Source organism: Mya arenaria, chromosome 17, assembly GCF_026914265.1.
Source record: "Mya arenaria isolate MELC-2E11 chromosome 17, ASM2691426v1".
In the NCBI taxonomy this organism is placed as follows: Eukaryota; Metazoa; Mollusca; class Bivalvia; order Myida; family Myidae; genus Mya; species Mya arenaria.
In genome coordinates, this window is record NC_069138.1 from 17,473,563 (window position 1) to 17,496,551 (window position 22,989).

The 22,989-nt window shown below is 36.0% G+C and overlaps 1 protein-coding gene across 1 annotated transcript; it reads right to left on the minus strand.

Moving 5' to 3' along the window:
* Positions 1-7,534: 7,534 nt before the first annotated feature.
* LOC128223232 (putative uncharacterized protein DDB_G0281733) lies at positions 7,535-8,554 on the minus strand. Its single transcript, XM_052932524.1, has 2 exons — positions 8,055-8,554; positions 7,535-7,895 (listed from the first exon to the last, which is right to left on the minus strand). Exons 1-2 carry the CDS (start codon positions 8,552-8,554, stop codon positions 7,535-7,537), a joined length of 861 nt encoding a protein of 286 aa, XP_052788484.1.
* Between the last annotated feature and the right edge of the window lie 14,435 nt (positions 8,555-22,989).

Consider the following 22,989-nt stretch of genomic DNA (forward strand, 5'->3'; position numbering starts at 1 on the left):
ATGTAATCATTATGTGACTTAGTGTAGTCATTAAGTGACTTAGTGCAATCACTCGGTGACTTAGTTTAATCATTATGTGACTTAGCGCAATAATTATTTCCCTTATTTGTTATTATCTACTAATCTGATTGTTAAATCATGTAATTCATGAGAACGTTGGTTGATGGTCGCCAAGCCGGACAAATGGGTTTTCTGGATACTCCGGTTTCCACATAACACGAGACCACACCCTCTCGCGACATCGTGCCATTGTGAGTGACTTAACATAAGCTAATAACTGTCTTTGCAATCGATGTAAAATAAATAAAGTTTAAACAAACGCTTGTAGAGTCACCAAAATACGAACAAACACGAATAAACTACCTAAGTACGACAGATCAAGGCATTATTGATTTGAAATGGCAAATGTAAACAGTTTGCTTCTTTGAATTGAATTTTAAATTTCTTCTTTTTTATCAATTGCAAATAATGTAAGGCAACCCCAAAGTTAGGTTGCGTTTGCAGGAAACCTCTCTCTCTCTCTCTCTCTCTCTCTCTCTCTCTCTCTCTCTCTCTCTCTCTCTCTCTCTCTCTCTCTCTCTCTCTCCCAAAAGTGCAGCTTGTATACCTTTTAATCATTTTTTGTCCATTCCCAATATCAATTGAACTGTTCTGTTTTAAAACTGAATAACAAATTACATTTTTCTTTTGCCCGCTCACTTATCTTTTTTCTGACAAACTCGAGAAAACAACACAATTATAAATTGGCGTGGTCTTCAAGCTTATTTATATGATTAATTCTTACGGGTGGTGAAATATCATATCGCGCGACTTAGAAGCGTATATCAATAACTAAGGCACAATAGAGTCGCTTAAAGCCACCATCTCCTCTTTGGTAGTTATAATACAGTCGAACCCCGTTTGCTCGAGCTCGCTTGGCTCGAAAAGCTCGTTGGCTCGAACTCGGTGTTATGGACCGATGTCTTTATACTGAAGGTAAACATTTCCGCTTGGCTCGAATTTTCCGAGGCTCGAGGTATTTTCGTCGGTCCCTGGGAGTTCGAGCCAGCGGGGTTCGACTGTATGTTATATTCACGAATAAAGAAACACATTTCTGGTAACGCTAGGCCTCTTGAAATAGGCTTGTTATCCTTCTGTGTGCCCGCGAGGTGTCGACAAAACTCTGTTGGAAAGTGTTTTCACTTAATCTGTCAAACATCAACACTAACATTTGAATGTTGAAAACTTTCGCTGCACTGTTGACAAATTTGTCCAACGGTACATATCTCGTCTGACAACTCAAAGGTCCAGGAATCAAATTCTGCTGCCGATTTTAACCTCTTTTTTCGTTTTCTCTGTTATCTTTAAAATTTATTTCGAATTTTTTTATACCTGTATCGTATTACTACGACATAGCAGCTTACTTATTTTATAAAGATTCACCCTTACTCCCAAATAAGATTTCCCACAATAAATACAATGTTTTAATATATCAAAAAGGATGAATAGATGTCGAAAACAATGGTTCTTATAAAGGATACCGAGTTTAATTTGAAAGAAAGGTTCAGAAAACACGGTACTTCTACCTTATGAAACGATAGTAGATTACAGTAAATCTTTTTGCACTCACCAATTATTTAATATTGTTGCGTTTTCAGCTATTAAAACACGACTACAATCTAATTATCAGTTATTAATAGTTTCCATAAATACACTATTCAGTAAGTAGTTAAAGGTTTATGACTAAAATTTTTTGTTTGTTATACATGGGTATGTGTTGATTTTGAATAAGAGTGTCACTTTAATAATTAGAAGTGTATCACGTTCTGTCGCAGTGTGACTTGAGCATTTCTATAACGTATGTTGGCGGGCTGTTTACTTTCTTATTAGAACCGATGTCCGCGTGGGCCAAGTGCTTGAAACTTAATTAAACCTCAATAGGAAACAATTTGTATTATTACAAATATGGAGTTTCGAATTGCAGGATGTTCATGGACTTTTGTTACCTCTTTCTTGGTGTATGTAGTCTCCTTTTATTGCAGCTATGGGGAGCATATGGTGACGCTAGATGCGGATTTAGGTACGTAATTATGGGAGACATTGGGTGTGATTCTTATTATGTACATTGTCATTATTTTTTGACATTGCCAAGTCATGAGAGTCAATTGGATGGGTCTCATTTTTGTTATAAGTCATTAACCTAACACTTCATAACCTTTATGCGTTTGTTTGTGTAGCTCATATAAGACATACCCCATCGTGTGTCTTCTTTTTCTTGTTAGTGCTTGTATTACTTTTAGTGATCTTGTCACTGACAATGTTCTAGTCATTTTCGTTTTTCAAACAAAAAAATTGTCAATTTTATTGTGTTTTTGTATGACATTATATGGCCAATGTCAATCATTTTACGTTTGTTCTCCTCTCTGCGCATTTGTCTCCTCTTTGGTTGGACTGACTAGACTTTTGGCCATCCAACTGTATGTCACATTGTCTTGTTTCACTTCACTTAACAATACATGCTTTTTTAAAATTCATCGGGCCTTGAATATAAATGCCAGATCTTTTCAATACAACATGTTATACATCTTCTTTGTGACATAAAGGAAACTTCAGAGGCTGGGATGCGCAAATATAATTACATTTATGCTAGTTGGTTTGTACCATTTGTTTTGAGAGTACTGATATTTAGTGTGTATGATGTGTTAAATCTTCTTTTTACACTATTCGATGTTGTCATAAAACTTGAAACATGTCAGGAAACTCATTGACACAGTCGTATTTACTTTCAGAAATGGCAAACACTTCTAATAAAATTGAGTTTGTGTATTACACTACAAAAATGAAGTGGAACCAAGCACAAGATGTCTGCCAGAACCAAAACAACGGGATTCTTGCGAAGATAGACTCTCCCTATTTGAAAGATTTGTTGATGGAGTTGGCTCATGAGGCGAACCCAGGGTTAACAAACGGCCAAATATTGTACGTATAAAGCTTTTAAGTGTTCGTTCCTTTATAGGGACACTGGCTGGAATCGTCTTTGTTAAATGTCATATTAACTGATCAAGAATTTTAGTGAAAAAGTTACTTATTTCTTTCAATTGAAAGTGTTATTTGGAATTTCAAACAACCTGCGTCTCGTGTGACCAATAAAATTATTTTTTTTAAAAATGAACATACATTACTGCATCAAAATTGAAGTTCGAAAAAGTCCTCATTCTTAGAGTGTCCCTTTGTGCGTTGTCGGAAACCTGCCACACACTACCGATGTACCTCGCCGGTACTTAAACCTGCCACACACTACCGATGTACCTCACCGGTACTTAAACCTGCCACACACTACCGATGTACCTCGCCGGTACTTAAACCGGAGCACACACTACCGATGTACCTCGCCGGTACTTAAACCGGAGCACACACTACCGATGTACCTCGCCGGTACTTAAACCGGAGCACACACTACCGATGTACCTCGCCGGTACTTAAACCTGCCACACACTACCGATGTACCTCGCCGGTACTTAAACCGGAGCACACACTACCGATGTACCTCGCCGGTACTTAAACCGCAGCACACACACTAGCGATGTACCACGCCGGTACTAAAACCGCAGCACACACACTACCGATGTACCTCGCCGGTACTTAAACCTGCCACACACTACCGATGTACCTCGCCGGTACTTAAACCGGAGCACACACTAGCGATGTACCTCGCCGGTATTTAAACCGGAGCACACACACTACCGATGTACCTCGCCGGTACTTAAACCGGAGCACACACACTACCGATGTACCTCGCCGGTACTTAAACAGGAGCACACACACTACCGATGTACCTCGCCGGTACTTAAACCTGCCACACACTACCGATGTACCTCGCCGGTATTTAAACCGGAGCACACACACTACCGATGTACTTCGCCGGTACTTAAACCGGAGCACACACTACCAATGTACCTCGCCGGTACTTAAACCGGAGCACACACACTACCGATGTACCTCGCCGGTACTTAAACCGGAGCACACGCTACCGATGTACCTCGCCGGTACTTAAACCGGAGCACACAATTAACAACGGCGAGAAAATCGGCGGAGCTCCGTAAAGAGATGAAGAATCACAACTGGCCGTAGCAATACCGATGTCGTACCGGCGTAAGAGCCGATGTGCGAACGGATAACCACGTTTCTGTCCCTCTGTATCATGTTATACCGTAACGCCGCCGTTTTTCTACCCATGTACCACCGCTGACAGGAGCCGTTGTGCTGGCTTTGTACCATCGATGCACGAAATACGTACAGTATTACATTGCTAAGAACGGTACTTCATCGTAAGTACATCGGCAGGACTCTACGGTTTCACATTTGTACCATTAATGTAAACCTTGAGGTCACCAGAGAGCCGCCAATACATTATGGGGCGCTAACAGTTCTCCACGGACTTCAACGAACGACTTTAACGAAACCATACCAGAGTACTGCCGTTGAACCGAAATTTTCGAGCATATTCAAAACATTATACAGTCTCCGGCCGATGCTATTTTTTGTCGATGTCCTGACGATGTCCTGCCGTTCTAAACGATGTGACACTGTTGTGTTATGGAAGGGTTGATGCAAGATGTAAAAGTAACAAAGCAAGATGTACAAGTCTGAATGCAATATTTCATTTTTGCTTCAATACCCTTCCATATTGTACTGCCGTTTTAGTCCCGATTCCCGAAAATCGCCAAATTTGTTCTCCGGTATAGCTCCGGTGGGCAATATCGACTAGAAGTGACAGGCTCTTTATCATTATAAGCATTCAATGTACATAATGGGAATATAATATATATTCACCAGAGAGTCATAGATCCATCTGGCCTACAATAACCACCGTTTACAATCCTTTACTTTCATTTTCCAATTCGAAGACCTTTTCGGATAGAAGACTCTGAGCCAAAAGAAATATTTGAAACCACATTCAATATTTACTTCCATTTTTCACAACTACAGCAACGAAGACTATTGGATAGGACTCGTCCAACCCGAAGACGAGCGACACATCTGGGTGCCGGATTGTACGAAGTTAGACTCCGCCCTTACCGCGGACTATCAGACTGGGTGGAAAAACACTGAGTTGTGCTTCAAGATCAAGAAAGATACCCACAAAGGCGAACGAAAATCGTGCACGGAAGATAGGGCCTTCCTATGTCAGTTTCATAATACGGGTAAGTTGGTCAAGCTAGGATGCGTTTATTCTGTTGCCGCTTTGATATCCAAAGACAAGATGCCTTATGCACCAGTCAATTTTAACCACGACCCCTGGTCCGGGATATACCAGGGATAGCCGGGGAAATGGGCCGTATTTTTACCTTCCAGGTGGCCCCGCACTGCCGGATGAATGCGGTGGTTTTGTCTTCGCGCCAAAATTAGCTGGGAATGGGCCTTACCTAGGGACCCTGGGGTGCGGGGCATTTGGCGGGTATTTTACCAGAAGTTTGTCCTCGCAAGGCGGGGATTTTACCCGGGCTTCGCTGGACAGAAAGTCGAAGTCCCCGCTATTCTCCGGACCTGGGGCCGTGGTAAAAATAGGCTGGTGCATTACTTGAACTTCTTCCGGCGGATAATGCACTCAGTTATAGTTAGACGACACGAAGTGAATTCTTAATTCTTTATGCCATCTAACTGACTTACAACCTCATTGGCTGATACATTGGCAACACAAAATCTGACGCTGGGAGTGTGTATCGAATGATTGGCTGTAGGCGGACTTTTTAACACGCGTGAAAGTTGAAATTTCAATGACTATGTCTACTACTTAATGGTTGCCTTTCTGCAATTCCATTGGCGTAAAATGTAGCCTGTATTCTAGGGGACATTGGACCGACTATTTCTGTCACAAGAAACATTTCGGCGTAGGTTGAACTTCTCGAAATTTTCCCGTACTTAAAGTGACACTCTCATTTAAAATCAAAACACACACATGAATATAAAAAAATATATGATTTTTTAGTGATAAACCTTTAACTACTTACTAAATAATGCTTTTATGGAAAATAGTAACTACTGATAACAAGATTGCAACCGAGGATTTAATAGCGGAGAACGCACTCATGTTAAATGACTGGAGAGTTCTAAAAGACTATCGTCTCATTAGGTAGAAATAAATTAAAACAGTTGTATTAATTGTAGTACATCTTACATGTATTTGGGAGTAAGAGAGCATCTTTTAAAAAAATATAAAATCGAAACGTTGTCAATTCGTTTAACAACGATTTTAATGACTGACGTAGTTCTCGATGTACTGGTTATAACGGCGTTACAACCCACTACTCGCTGTCTACGTAATGCTTATAACTTAATAATATGTCTTCAAATGATTTACAGCTAAACAATTACATTTTGTGTGTATCTAGTTAAAAAGCTGCTTTCTCACAGGTTGAACGTTTTGACAACTTTTTTTATTCTTGTCTTGGAACGAGCCAATTCTTGCGAAAATGCATGAAAACCAGTTATATAACACTGTTGACAAAAATTAGAGTGCAGATTTTTATATTGAAGTTAAGAAATTGATGTTTTATGCTTTTTTCTTAAACCGTTTGTAACGGTTTAAGCCATAAATCATTAATATTCGGAAATATGAAAATCTGCGATCTGATCTTTTGCCACCAATCTTTAATCATTGGTTTGCAGATATTAACGCAAAAATTTGCTCTTTCAAAGACAAAAAAAAAAAAAAAAAAACAGTTGTAAAAACGGTATTTCTGTGAGAGTGCAGCTCTAAAATCATATACCAAAGCAATGCGATATCTAGAAATAAGTTTATCTCTCCCTTTCTAGCAATTCCCTGTGTATACAACACCAGGATGGAGGTCAACACATATGAACGCCCCGGAATTTTGGACGAGGCCGGGTGTCAGACAGAGTGTAACAACAGGCCACACAACTGCTATGGTTACTTATGGGGACTTACAGTCAATTGTGTTCTTCTTGGTCCTTCATGGTCGAACGGCACTGAAATGTTTCTAAAGACAAAGTTTTGCTACGGTTGTAAGTATCAGTATGATCCAACGTTTTATAATCAATATTTGCTGTTGACAGACGGGCCTCAAGAAAAGCAATGTTATATATGTGTACAAGTCTTAAAAAAATCCAACGTTTTATTCTACTAATATTTACATACATTGAAGTTGAGATTTAAGCTGAAGACGCTCTCATTGAATTGCAGGTATGCTTCATTGAACTGTTAGGGATTTTTGAGTTAAACCCATTGAATGTTACAAATGGACATTTCAAGAGGTTTTATTTCAGAAGTAGAACAAAAATGCGTTAAGTCATCTATTGTTTGATTGTCTGACTCATCATACTACCAAACCTGGGTCCATTAAAGGCAAGCATTCGCTTACGTGGGCTATCATTAGCAAACTGTTTTGTTCTGTATCTCTCTGTATCTGTGTATTCTCTGTATCTCTTTTTATACCTATGTACCTCAATTTATCTTTATCTCTGTATTAACTGTACAGCCCTGTATCTCTGTATCACAGTATTTCAGTATCTCAGTATCTCAATATAGGTGTATCTATGATTTTTCCTTATCTCTGTATATCTGTTTATCTGTATTCTCCATAACTCTGTTTCCTCTGTAAATCTGTTTAGCATATTCTGAAGCGCGGAATCTCTGTATTCTCTGTATTATTTGTACCTCTGTTTTCTTGGTTTCACTTTTCCTCTGCATTCTCTGTCGCTCAGAATCTCGGCGTTCTCCGTATCTCTGTTTTCTCCGTACCTCTGTTTTCTCGGTTCCTTTGTTTTCTCGGTTCTTCTGTATTCTATGTCGCTCAGAATCTCTGTGTTCTCCGTATGTCTGTATCTCTGTTTTCTCAGCACCTCTGTATTCTCCGTTCCTCTGTATTCTCTGTTGCTCAGAATCTCTGTGTTCTCTGTATTATCCGTATCTCTGTTTCTCTGTATTCTCCTTATCTCTGTATTCTCTGTTGCTCAGATTTTTTGTATTCTCTGTATCCTCCGTATCTATGTATCTCCATGTCTCTGTATACTCAGTATCTCAGTATCTCCTGTATCTTTGTATTCTCTGTTGCTCAGAATCTCGAAGTTCTCTGTTTTCTCCGTATCTCTGTGTCTCTGTATTGTTTGTATCTCTGTATTGTTTGCATCTTTGCATTCTCCGTATCTTTGCATTCTCTGTATCTATGTTTCTCTGTATTTTTTTCGTATCTATGTATTCTTCGTATCTTTGCATTCTCCGAATCTCTGTATTCTCCGTATCTCTGTATTCTCTGTTACTCAGAATCCATGTGCATCTTTGTATTTTATGTATTCTCCGCATCTTTGTTTCTCTGTATTTTCCGTATTTAAGTGTATGTGTATTCTCCGTATCTCTGTTTTCTATGTATCTGTTTATTGTCCGTATCACCGTATTTCTGTATTTTCTGGATCTTTTTCTTCTCTGTTTTCTCCCTCTTTCAGTATATCTATTCCTCTGTATTCTCTGTTTCTCTGTATTTTCACTATTATTCGTTTCTCTATATTTCAGTATTATCCGTATCACCGTATCTCTAATTTCTCCGTATATCCGCATCTCTGTATTCTTTTTTATGTGTACATCTATCTATATATTTCTTTGTCTATAACTTGTTGCGCAAACATCTTTACTGAGCGCAGAAACATATAGTTTACAGATATAACATAGGAATCAATCAAAGAACTGAAACCGGACACACATAATATATATTTTTTTCTTCCATATTTAGCTATTTCGAACGCTTTTCGAATGTGTAAGGTTAGGTTACATGTTTACACTTTTTGTTTTCGGTTATATCGAATGTTCGTTATCTTGAAGTATTCCTTTGGGTCACAACCACTTAGATTTATCGAGTTCTGACGGTATATGGTTATCCACCAATCGGAACACCTCGGCCATATTCAACAGATATGATCTCGGAAACAATACGTATCTTTAAAAAAAGTCTATCGTGGCGGCCCCTAATTGAAAACTTTATACATTGACATTATACCGGTCCTGGATGTTCATTTTCAACTTTCCTCAAAGCGTTGTTAAGACACGAATTCAGTTCATTGTTTACTTTATCGAATGAGTCTCCTTAGCTTAATGATATTTGAGTTAATCGCCGGCGGCCTCATCACATTTTCGTATATCTTAAAGCCTATTTACGAGATCTGTCCCGAAGTTTGCCGGAGATGGCCGAGTTGATACGATTGGGAAATTCATGTTGTAAGAAAATTGCCTGCCATGATAGGTTCGTCCCAATAATCTCCCTTGCTTTACAGTTTCAAAAGTCGAGTCATCTCAAACAAAATCCTCCAACACTGGTTACTATCCTAGACATAGCTGCGGCGGGTTTGCAAGTAAGGCTTTTTAAGTTTTATCAATTTGTGTTTTAGAAGCCACTATTAATTACGGTGCTTAATATAAACTGCTTCTAGTGCCCAAGACGACTAATACATCGGCTTGTGTACATATTAGACTTAGATTGGTATACCCTTGCAAACGTCAGACTATATTTTTAGCACGAAATGATAGAGATGTTATTAATTGTAGTGGTAAATGGATGGATGTTTTAAATCTCATTGTTTGGTATGACAAGTGTAAAGCACAAAGAAAACGTTAAGTACTAATGGCGTTACTTCAATAGTATTGGTGACAAGTCAAGTCAAGTTTCCTTTATTTCACTCATTCCAATACAAACATGGGTAAATGAGGTAATATCAAATGATAAATGCCACAAAGGCAAACGAGTGAAATGGGTACATTTAAAGGTTTGTTTTCTTATATTACAAACGTTTGACAATGATTATTATATATAGTAAATTACCAGTGTAATCAATCTGGTTATTGTCACATACATTAGTGGATAAATAAATAAATAAATGGAGAGTCAATAAAATATCGTAGCAATTAGAAACAAAATGGCTTAAATTCTGTATATGTCAACAGGCATGTCCTACAACTATAATGATTTCAATAAAATTGCTTTAACAAACATTATTAAGTTAAACATCTGCGTTTTATTCCGGGTATTTATAAGTTTCTCTAGTTTAAAAATATTCGCGTGTCTATAAAAGTAGGGATTCAAATATTTTTTTCGTTCTTCATCAAAAATTCTACATTCTAAAAGATAATGAAATTCATCGCCTAATTTATCGCAATGTGTACACACTCTTTGACAAAATGTCCACAAATACTCAATCTGCCAACGCATTTGATACAACTTGAAGGAAGAAAAACTTCATTTACTGCGGCATTTGATACATTTTTCGCTATTATTTCTTTACTTCGTGCATTTTAATTTTGATAATAACCATATTTTAAACAATCTTACATTATCACACATTTCCCATGCACGAAGTGTTTTGAGGTTAACTCATTTGTTTAAAGCTAAACAATAAATTCCCCTTCATGCCCTTGCATAAGCCAATGCATTAGCGTCGAGTGTGATAGAAGCCGGTGTATAAGTCCCGGGTGTGATAAAATCCGGTATATTAGCAGTGTGTGTGATAGTAGCCGGTGGATTAGCCCCGAGTGTGATAGAAGCTGGTGTATTAGCAGTGAGTGTGATAGAAGCCGTTGGATAAGCCCCGAGTGTGATAGAAACCGATGCATTAGCCCCGAGTGTGATAGAAGCCGGTGTATTAGCTTCGAATGTGATAAAAGACGGTGTGTTAGCGTCGAGTGTGATAAAAGCCGGTGTATTAGCATCGAGTGTGAAAAAAAGACAGTGTATTAGCAATCAGTGTGATAGTAGCCGGTGTGTTAGCGTCGAGTGTGAAAAAAACGGTGTATTAGCTCCTAGTGTGATAAAAGCTGGTGTATTAGCCCCGAGTGTGATAGAAGCCGTTGTGTTAGCGTCGAGTGTGATTGAAGCCGGTGTGTTAGCGTCGAGTGTGATAGAAGCCGTTGTGTTAGCGTCGAGTGTGATAGAAGCCGTTGTGTGAGCGTCGAGTGTGATTGAAGCCGGTGTATTAGCCCCGAGTGTAATTGAAGCCGGTGTTTTAGTGTCGAGTTTGATAGAAGCTGGTGTAATATCCCCGAGTGTGATTGAAGCCGGTGTGTTAGCCCCGAGAAAAGTACATAATATTTCCTATACATGCCTCATTATTTGTATTTAACCCATATACACTTCCAATGAGTGAGAAAACAGTACAACAACAAACTGTGAATTCGTTAGAACAAATATGTTTAATAAGAATAATCTTGAATAAAATAATTTGATAATTTGAACACAATTTAAACATTAGTAAGGTTAAATAGTAAAATCTATGTATGTATGCATGTAGCGGGTGTGCGCGCTAGAAACGTTCTAAACCCCGGAATATTGAGTTTCAAATAATAGCGAGTGTTATGTAGTCGGTTTGCGATATGGTGGATTGAACTTGTCATAAAATACTAAACACACACAAAGATACGAGTAGTTAAGAGTAATAACACTCAGAACAATCACTACTATACGAGTATATAGAGTATAACACAAAGATACCTAAGATACGAGTGTTCGGGAAATACATTAAAATAACGCATACTAAGATACGAGTATTTATAATAAAACACAACAATGCACACTAAGAAAGGAGTACTTAGGATATTAACACAAACAAATCCACTGAGACGCGAGCATTTGGAGTAATTACACACTAAGATACACATTTTCAGAGTGATAACCCAACAATGCAAACTATGATAAATTAGAGTAATAATACTCAAAACACCCCCACACACTAAGTAACGAGTATTTAATTAAGGAAGTAACACAAATCACATCAATAGACGAGTATTTAGGAAAAAACATAAAACACACAAGGAAACGAGTATTTAGAGTAATACTGAAAAAACACACGTAGATACGGATATTTAGAGTAATACTGAAAAAACACACGTAGATACGGATATTTAGAGTAATACTGTAAAAACACACGTAGATACGGATATTTAGAGTAATACTGTAAAAACACACGTAGATACGAATATTTAGAGTAATACTGTAAAAACACACGTAGATACGGATATTTAGAGTAATACTGAAAAAACACACGTAGATACGGATATTTAGAGTAATACTGAAAAAACACACGTAGATACGGATATTTAGAGTAATACTGAAAAAACACACGTAGATACGGATATTAAGAGTAATACTAAAAAAACACACGTAGATACGGATATTTAGAGTAATACTGTAAAAACACACGTAGATACGGATATTTAGAGTAATACTGAAAAAACACACGTAGATACGGATATTTAGAGTAATACTGTAAAAACACACGTAGATACGGATATTTAGAGTAATACTGAAAAAACACACGTAGATACGGATATTTAGAGTAATACTGAAAAAACACACGTAGATACGGATATTTAGAGTAATACTGAAAAAACACACGTAGATACGGATATTTAGAGTAATACTGTAAAAACACACGTAGATACGGATATTTAGAGTAATACTGAAAAAACACACGTAGATACGGATATTTAGAGTAGTACTGAAAAAACACACGTAGATACGGATATTTAGAGTGGTACTGAAAAAACACACGTAGATACGGATATTTAGAGTAATACTGAAAAAGCACACTAGCTTACGAAAATTTAGAGTGGTACTGTTAAAGCACACTAAAATAGAATGTTTAGAGCATTGCCTTAAAAGCACACTAAGATACGAATATGTAGAGTAGTACTGTAAAAGCACACTAAGATAAAAGGATTAAGAGTAATACTGTAAAAACACACTCAGATGCGGGTATTTAGAGTAATTCTGTAAAAGCACACTAAGTTACGAGTATTTAGAGTAATACAGTTAAAGCACACTTCGAAACGGGTATTTAGAGTAATACTGTAAAAGTACAATAAGATAGCAATATTTAGAGAAAAACTGTAAAAGTACAATAAGATAGCAATATTTAGAGAAAAACTGTAAAATCACACTAAGATACGAATACTTAGAGTAATACTGTTAAAGGACACTAAGATACGAATACTTAGAGTAATACTGTAAAATCACACTAAGATACGAGCATTTAGAGTAATGCTGTAAAATCACACTAAGATACGAATACTTAGAGTAATACTGTAAAATCACACTAAGATACGAGCATTTAGAGTAATACTGTAAAATCACACTAAGATACAAATACTTAGAGTTATACTGTAAAATCACACTAAGTTACGAATACTTAGAGTAATACTGTAAAATCACACTAAGATACGAGCATTTACAGTAATACTGTAAAATCACACTAAGATACAAATACTTAGAGTTATACTGTTAAAGCACACTAAGATAAGAATACTTAGAGTAATACTGTAAAATCACACTAAGATACAAATACTTAGAGTAATACTGTAAAATCACACTAACATACGAATACTTAGAGTAATACTGTAAAATCACACTAAGATACGAATACTTAGAGTAATACTGTAAAATCACACTAAGATACGACTGTTTAGTGTAATACTGTAAAATCACACTAAGATACGACTGTTTAGAGTAATACTGTAAAATCACACTAAGATACGAATACTTAGAGTAATACTGTAAAATCACACTAAGATACGACTGTTTAGAGTAATACTGTAAAAGCACATTAAGATACGAATATTTAAAGTAATACTGTTAAAGCACACTAAGATACGAGTATTTAGAGTAATGAAGTAAAAGAGTTTCGAGTAATACCACAAATCACACTTATACGAGTATTTAAGTAATACTGTAAAAACACACTTAGATTTGAGCATTATGAGTAAGAGCATAAAACACACAAAGATGAAGTATTTCGAGTAATACCATAACACACACCATGATATGACTGTTTAAACTATAAATTATAGTAATACCGTAAGAACACACTTAGATACGAATATTTATAGTAACATCATAAAACACAACAAGTTCCGAGTGTTTAGAGTTTATTTTACTCTAACCTTAAGAAAACACAATCTTCCTTACGGATTTGAGTGACGCAAATATTTCACGCAATGGATCGAGTGTAACCCAAGGAATGTTAAGATGTACTCTGATTAACGGGATTATCAATCTGTTTAAATATTTACTGTAGTAATTTAAAACACATGATTAAAAGCGACCATAAAAGCTTAATAGTATGTTTTGTTTATATGTGTTTACCGTTCATTGCGGGTAGAAACGCCATTCATCTGACGGAATTTTATCTTGTTACATAATAATGTTTCAAACTTCATTCTAATATTGAATAATAGTTGATCCAAAAAATAAACTAACAGCAAAGCACAAAATAAACCTAATCAGCCATATACTGTAGCTTTGGTATAATTTTGCTAAAAAGGTGAACGAGAGATTTGTTTATTATTAAGTTATGAGATTTACTGTAAAAAGATGCGTTCTATATTGAACAGACAATAAACGTATTTTTTTGATAATCGAAGTCTAAAATAATAACACTCTTATTCAAAATCAATACATACACATGTTTAACAAACATTAATTTTGACTGATAAATCTTTAAGTACTTACTAAATAATGCATTTATAGAAAAATTAACAGTTACTGATTACAAGATTTTAACCATGTATTTAATAGCTGAAAACGCACAATTATTAAATGATTGGTGAGAGCTAAAAGATTTACGGTCGTCTACTATAGTCTCATAAGGTAGAAATACTGTGTAGTTGTATCACAGTCACTTTACATAATAAGTTATAAGTTGAGAAAGTTAAATATAATTATCACAGCATAGTATGAATATGACAGTATGTAGTACTTATAAAATGCGAGGTTAACTTAAAATAGTTCCTTTACTGAAAAAACATTGAATAAATAAATGAAAAAAAAAAAAAAAAAAAAAACAACTTTATTTAAACTCTAACATGTTAATTGCATAAATAATTGTGCCAAAATACTTTCTGTACTCATAAAACCTTTACTAGTGATACGAAACAATATGGGGTCACTAGGCATCCACAATTAACAATTGCACATCGGGTGTTATTATGTTAATTTGTTTTGTTACGCATGATATGTTTCAGATCATGACATATGATACCTCAATAGTATTCGGATACCAGGTCAAAGAATTGAGCGTGACAGATGATACCTCAATAGTATTCGGATACCAGGTCAAAGAATTGAGCGTGACAGATGATACCGATATGGTATTCGGATACCAGGTCAAAGATTTGACTGTGACAGATGATACCTATATGGTATTCGGATACGAGGTCAAAGATTTAAGCGTGACAGATGATATCTATATGGTATTCGGATACCAGGTCAATGATTTGAGCGTGACAGATGATACCTAGATAGTATCCAGGCGTTAATATCACGAAAGTACTTAAGTCAAATCTCAAACTCAGTCTCAACTCATTTCACCATATAAAAGCATAATATTCGTCAAAATCTTGCATCTTTATATACTTTTTGCAAAAACGTATTTTCTCATAGAATGTGTTGATTTTGTCAAAATTTCAAAGAAAACTAATTCTAGAGTAAAATATATACTTTAGTATTTTATAAAGAATACAGAATTGTACTCAAATATCTTTTGGCTGTAGAATATATTTACCTTCGAATTCCACAAAAGGCTTTTTATCAGCATATTCTATGATAGAATGCGCTTATAAAACTGTAAAAAAAATATATCATTTTTTAATAAATTTTGATGATGCTATGTGATAAAATGTGTTGAGACTGAGTTTGAGATTTGACTTAAGTATTTTCGTGATATTGGGGCCTGGTCAAAGACTTGAGCGTGATTTGAGCGTGACAGATGATACCGATATGGTATTCGGATACCAGGTCAAAGATTTGACTGTGACAGATGATACCTATATGATATTCGGATACAAGATCAAAGATTGGACTGTGACAGATGATACCTATATGGTATTCGGATACCAGGTCAAAGATTTGACTGTGCCAGATGATACCTATATATTATTCGGATATAAGGTCAAAGATTTGACTGTGACAGATGATACCTATATAGTATTCGAATACCAGGTCAAAGATTTGACTGTGACAGATGATACCTATATGGTATTCGAATACCAGTTCAAAGATTTGACTGTGGCAGATGATACCTATATGGTATTCGAATACCAGGTCTAAGAATGGACTGTGACAGATGATACCTATATAGTATTCGGATATAAGGTCAAAGATTTGAGCGAGACAGATAATAACTAAATGATATTCAAAAAACAAGTCAAAGATTTGACTGTAATAGATGACAATAAAATAGTATGCGGATACAAGGTAAAAAATGAACGTTTGTTAGTTGTTTTACTTAAAACAACGAGTAGTTTAGTTTTATAAAGACGTAAAATGCATTCAAACATGGTGATAAACTAATAAAACAAAAGTGTCAACATAGGAAATATGTCATCTTATTTTATTGTCCAAAGTGTATAATATTCCACTAGTAAAACCAACGCCATTTATTTTTATTTTCAGCTCCAACATCGCAACCACCAGTGACAGAACCATCAACTTCGATCCAACCATCTCCTTCCTCGTCTCAAATTATTTGCCCTACAGTTACCAAGGACGTTTTCCATACCATTACTCGAGACAATTTCCATACTAGCACACACGATCGTGTCCATACAGTTACACAAATGAGTTTCTATACAGTCACTAAAACTCTCACTGCTTATAACAGTATAACAGTGACCGACCAAATGAGCGTGGTTCATACAGTCACTCATACGAAGATAAATAATATAACAATAATCGAAGCAGAAGCTAAAGCGGAAGAAATTGCGAAAAACTTAACAATTGACGCTAAAAGAACATCGTCATATGTGCGCAGTAAAACCAGCGCTCACGATCCAAGGGACTCCGCAAAATACATGGGCGTACTTGGAACTCTTCTTGTAGCTGTTCCGATGGTCGCGATTTTCTTGATGGACTGCAGAAGAATGTCGACTGATGTCAGACATTATGAGAATATTTTTAAGAAGGAGACTCCTAACTGAAGCAAAAGCAAGCAGATATGACATAAGATGGCAAGGGTGTGTATTTGAGATAGTTTCGCAGTATTCTTATGCTGGAGTTGTTTTATCTACAGGCAGTTCATGGGTACAATGTGAAAATGCCTATCGGGACAAGCCCAACAATCAATTTACAAGTAAACGAGATCTTTATTTAAATTTATTTTATCACAAATATGTTTGTTTTACGCACAATTGACTTATTTGATGAGTTAGTTAGTGCTTTATTATTCTACAGTTGTGAAGTATGGAGGTTTTCGAAGTATAGAATTTTCGAAATAATTCATACGTTGTTTTATATAAGCCTGCTAGTCGTTTAAAAACTGCTCAAAAGGGCTTTGTTTGTGAAGAGTTAGATAATTTATATTGAATATGTATTCACTTCAAGATGTATGTGTAATGTATTGCTAAAAGAGTTTGAAAACAATTCTAGATATATTAATTTGGCATGTATGTTACAAAATATGCTGTGTAACTTTGACTTTCACGATGTGTGGTAAGCCCAAAGTTGCATCGTCGGCAGCATGGTACTTCTTTCCGTTACACTTCTTACATACAGTGGGAAAATGGACTGACATCATATCGTTATATGAATATGCATAAGACAGGGAGACACCCCTTCTTCCAATGAAATCACATGTTACAATTAATTACTCTTCAATAACCCTGTATTGTCAGTTGTCTCCGCAGGCGAGTGGTCTAAATAGCTATTTTAATATGTATAGTGATCAGGCGGACCGAGTCCAAATCTAGTTTTCACCAGGATGCTTTTCAGTTTCTCTACTAGGAAACATTAGTATGAATGTCTGTGCATATGTGAGAGTCTTGTTTCTGCATTGGTTCCAATGGTAACCACGTCACACATAGCATAGCGCAGTAGTGTATCGGAGATATCCGACGATGCAGGAATTGGTAATGCACCAGTCAATTGTAACCACGCCCCCCCCCCCCCCAGGTCCGGGGGTATACCGGGGATAGCCGGGAAAATGGGCCGTGTTTTTACCTTTCAGGTGGCCCCGCAGTGCCGGGTGAATGCGGTGGTTTTGTCTTCGCTTTAAATATAGCGGGGAATAGGCCTTGCCTAGGGTCCCTGAGGTGCGGGGGCATTTGGCGGGGATTTTACAATCTGTTCGTCCCCGCAGGGCGGGGATTTTAGCCGGGATTGGCTGGACCGAAAGTCAAAGTCCCCGCTATTCCCCGGACCTCGGGGGGGGGGGGGCGTGGTTACAATTGACTGGTGCATAATGTTAATACTGAAGTTAGAACTATCAAACACCCTGTCAATGACACATTTAATCAAAATTGGTTTATCCGTATAAAACTAATCAAAAATGGCATCCATTTACAAGGTTTTTGCCAGTTTAGAGATTTGGTGATGATCTGTCGACTGTTAACGTTAAAACAACCACAACAACAACAACAACAACATACGATACCTTTAACCGATTGTTAAATTTTGGATTTCATTTTTAATGGCGTTTGCTGTGAAAAAAATAATTACCATTACTACAACAGTACTGACAGAAAAGTTATAGTTATGAAGCAGCTCCCAGACGGAACATCAGCCATTTTCATCGAAAACAACCGCGGGTGTATGCTGGTGCATTATAAAAAGTAGTTCGTTAAAATAATGAAAATTAAAATTAAATGTAGTGTTTTAACGTGCATTTAAGTACAACGTTTGTTCCGTTCAAATTGATTCCTCGTGAGGTGTATTATTGCATGACTATTAAAGATTCCTAAGAGTAAAGTATTCAGGCTTAACTGCTGAGTTAAAATTACTACGCGATCTACTCGCGGTGTAGTTTAATTTTAATAATTCTGACATTGTTAACCGTCCATATTCTTCCGAGGTTGTTTTCGATGGAAAATGGCCGAGGTTTTCCGATTAGGCAGCTCCGTGTGTTTCAGTGTTTTAACACTCGGAGCTCCTCGGTCATTTTCCATCGAAAACAACCTCCTATGTATGCCGTTTCATCAGTAGAAGTAGTTCGTATAATTTCGAATCATATCTTTAATCAAATTAAGTGTTTTAGCTTGTATTTGTGTATCTTAGTTTAAATTGATTGCCAGTGACGTGTATTATTACAAACATTCCGAAGAGTTAAGTCATTAAGTTTAACTGCTAACTTAAATTACCACGCGATCTACTTGCAACGGACGTAGAGTGTTCCGATTTTTGACATTGTAAAGCGTCCATATACATCCGAGGTTGTTTTCGATAAAAAATGGCCGAGGTGCTCCGAATGATTGTTTTAGATGTCAATCAGTTATTCTCGGAATGCCGCCAAGGCAAACACATTGTTATTATTGTATCATGTCAATAAGTTATTCTCGGAATGCCGCCAAGGCAAACACATTGTTATTATTGTATCATGTCAATCAGTTATTCTCGGAATGCCGCCAAGGCAAACACATTGTTATTATTGTATCTTGTCAATCAGTTATCCTCGGAATGCCGCCAAGGCAAACACATAGTTATTATTGTATCATGTCAATCAGTTATTCTCGGAATGCCGCCAAGGCAAACACATTGTTATTATTGTATCATGTCAATCTTGATCTGGATTTTTTTGCTTTGTCAACACGCTTGATTTATTTTAATACTCGAATATAAATAGTATTGTGACCCAGTGTAGAAGTCGGCAATCGGGATCCGATGATAACTTCCACTAATTTTCATTTATGAGTCATGATATGGACAGTAGACAAATGTGTGTTTTCCTTCTGATGTTGAGAAGATGCAAAGTTGTATATACCATAACCAATGTACTTATAATTACTGACCATAATGACCATGAAATATCACTGTATTAACGGACTGCTTCACCTTTTTATCGGAACTACTTCATTGAATGTGATTTGTGTTTTATGTATTGTTTTATAAGTTGTTATTTTTAATACGATTTATGATGTTAACAACAAATCGTCTATATTCTGATATATATCCATTGTATTTCTGCTAAACTCATACTGACTTACTTCAAACAGTATATTTAATTTCTGTGAATAAATATTTTTTCACCTTATTTTAAATAACAAGCAGTTCTGCTGCAGCTGAAAATGTATTTAATATTTACACATACATGTACAATAATATTGTATATATTATAATACACACACAAACATGCACACCCGCGCACGCTCGCACGCGCGCGCGCACGCGCACACACACGCACGCACGCACGCACACACACACACACAAACACACACACACAAACACACACAACACAATATATCCAAATATAACTGTATAACATCCTTTAATAGTCAATCTGTATTATAAGTTTACCAACTCTGTATTTCGAATAAACTATTTGTAACATTTAATTATTATTTTACGTTCGTCCATATGATATAATGTACATTTTATTGTAGTGTTCATTTCTTTGATTTTGTATTTTTGAAGTGTATATTTATTGAAATGTTATGCACATGGGTCATATTGACCTTAACCATACAAATAATGTGTATACATGCATTCGTGAATAAATCTTCTACCTTTAGTATGTAATTTGTAAAACAAAACATATGTGACGACACTATTAGTTGTTTGCAATCTTCATCGTTCGTTGTCTTTATCAATCGGAACACCTTGGGCATTTTATGTTGAAAACAACCTCGGTTTACAATGTGAGAATTCTTTAAATTTATCTACGCTGCAAGTAGATCGCGTAGTAATTTCAATTTAGCAGTTAAACCCGAGGACTTTACTCTCAGGAAACTTAATTTATGCAATAATACTCTTTACTGGGAATCAATTTAAAATGATTAATAAAAATCACTACAGTTAATTAATTTAATATTTATTTATTTTACGAACAATTTTTCACCAACGCACCGGCATATATATTCAATGCCTGTCGTATGGCGGAGATGGCCGAGTTGTTCCGATTGACTGTGTACCCAGACTCGTCGTATGGCGGAGATGGCCAAGTTATCCGATTGACTGTGTACCCAGACTCGTCGTATGGCGGAGATGGCCGAGTTATCCGATTGACTGTGTACCGAGACTCGTCGTATGGCGGAGTTGGTCGAGTTATCCGATTGTGTCAAGTTTCAAGTTTCAAGTTTTATTTTCAAAAAACTCAGTTCATGTAACATGACAGCATGAGCTTGTGAAAAAGAAATACATAATAACAACGAGGCTGTTGTAAAAAGTTAGCATTCCATATACAAAGGTACAAAGCAAATAAAACGGGAGAGACATATGTTATACAATGCTTTATATGAATATGTCGAGAGTTATAGAGTATCGGATACATGTGTTATTGTACAGTACAAATATATTAACATTAAGAACAGTTTTACTATTTCCTTCACAAATTGACACAACTTTTTATATTTCGACATTTGAGTGTTACACATACACATAAGAGATTTAAATTTGATGACATTCGGATTGACATAGTATTTTTTATCAATAAATCGCTTTCTGCTATTGGTTAAAGCTTTACATTCAAGTAGATAGTGATATTCGTCTCCAATGCTACTGTTTGCTTGACACAAAGGACACTTCCTTGATGACATATCAAGTCCAATCCAGCTTCCTGTCTCAATATGAAGACGATGGTTTCTGGTTCGAAATTTCATCATAAACTTTAATAATTTGTAAGGTGAAGTTTTTAGATAGTTCTCAATTCCGAAATCGTTCTTAAACAATTTATAGTTGTTGCATTTACCGGAAGTGTTAACAATGCTATACCATTCATTTAAAAACAAAACTATGAGTTTCTGTTTAACATTGCAAGTCAACCATTTATGATTTGGAAATATATGTGAATCCCATATATTATGAAGACCACATTTTATGAATCTTTTTGGACAAAAGAAATCCATAGAAAAGTATTTCTACGTATGTTTACATCACAAATATAATTACTTAACATTATCGTATACATAGTTGTTGCTAATTTTGGGTACAATGGTGATACAAGTTTTGTCCAATATGAAATCATTCTAGTCTCTATGTCAATTGATAACGGTTTGACGCCTGTTTCACCGTATACAATGCAAGATGCGGTGCTTGACTTAACACATAAAATATATTTCAAAAATTTAAATTGAACTCTTTCTAAAATTTCATTATTGCCATATCCCCAGCATTCACAACCATATAGAAGTATAGGTTTGATCATTTTATTGAACAGATCTTCTAATATTTGCATATCAATCGGCAGGGCTAAATGCTTACATTTGCTTAGAAGGCAGTACATAGCTTTAAGTGCCTGCTTTGATATTTCAACCTTAGCTTTATAAAAAGAGCCACTGTTGCTAAATACTAATCCTAAATATTTTAAACTATCAACCACGTCCAATGAATTGCCTTTATACATAAATTGATAATTACGTCTTCTGCCTTTCTGAATAACTAGAATTTTGGTTTTAAAAGTGTTGACAGTGAGTTCCCATAGGTCACAGTATTGTTCATAAAGGACAATAGCATTTTGAAGATCATCAACTGATTTAGATATGATGACAGTGTCATCTGCATACAAAAGTACAAATAATTTCAGATAGGCGACCAAATTATTATCAAATGGGTGAGTATTACTACTGACACCGTGCAAAACTGTACTATTTCGAAAATATTCATGCAGATCAGCTAAATAATAAGAAAACAATAATGGCGATAAGTTCTCGCCCTGGCGTACACCAATGGCGCACGGAAAGTAGGTTGAAAGATTTCCATTAACAGACACACACGATTTTGCATGATTATACATCGATTTGACAACATCCAAAAACAGGCTGTTAATATTGTATGACATTAGCTTGAACCATAGAAAAGATCTATTTATAGTATCAAATGCACTTTTGAGGTCTATAAAAGCACAGAATATTTTTTTTATGCTTTTGTAACAGTTCAATCATTCAATTTAACACAAATATGTTATCAACAGTAGAATAACCCTGTCTAAAGCCAGCCTGGTATTGACTAATTAGATCGTATTTGTCACCGAATTTCTGTACTCTCGAATTTCAGACGGAGGTAAAAAGTTTTCCTATACAGCTTAGTGAAG

Bases quoted from the DNA above. Each gene is read 5' to 3' on its own strand.
- LOC128223232 (XM_052932524.1), bottom strand. From the start codon at position 8,554: ATGCGGATATACGGAGAAATTAGAGATACGGTGATACGGATAATACTG. The intron at 7,896-8,054 runs GCAACAGAGAAT...CGGATAATACAG, and splicing joins AGAGAACTTCGAGATTCTGA to AGAACACAGAGATTCTGAGC.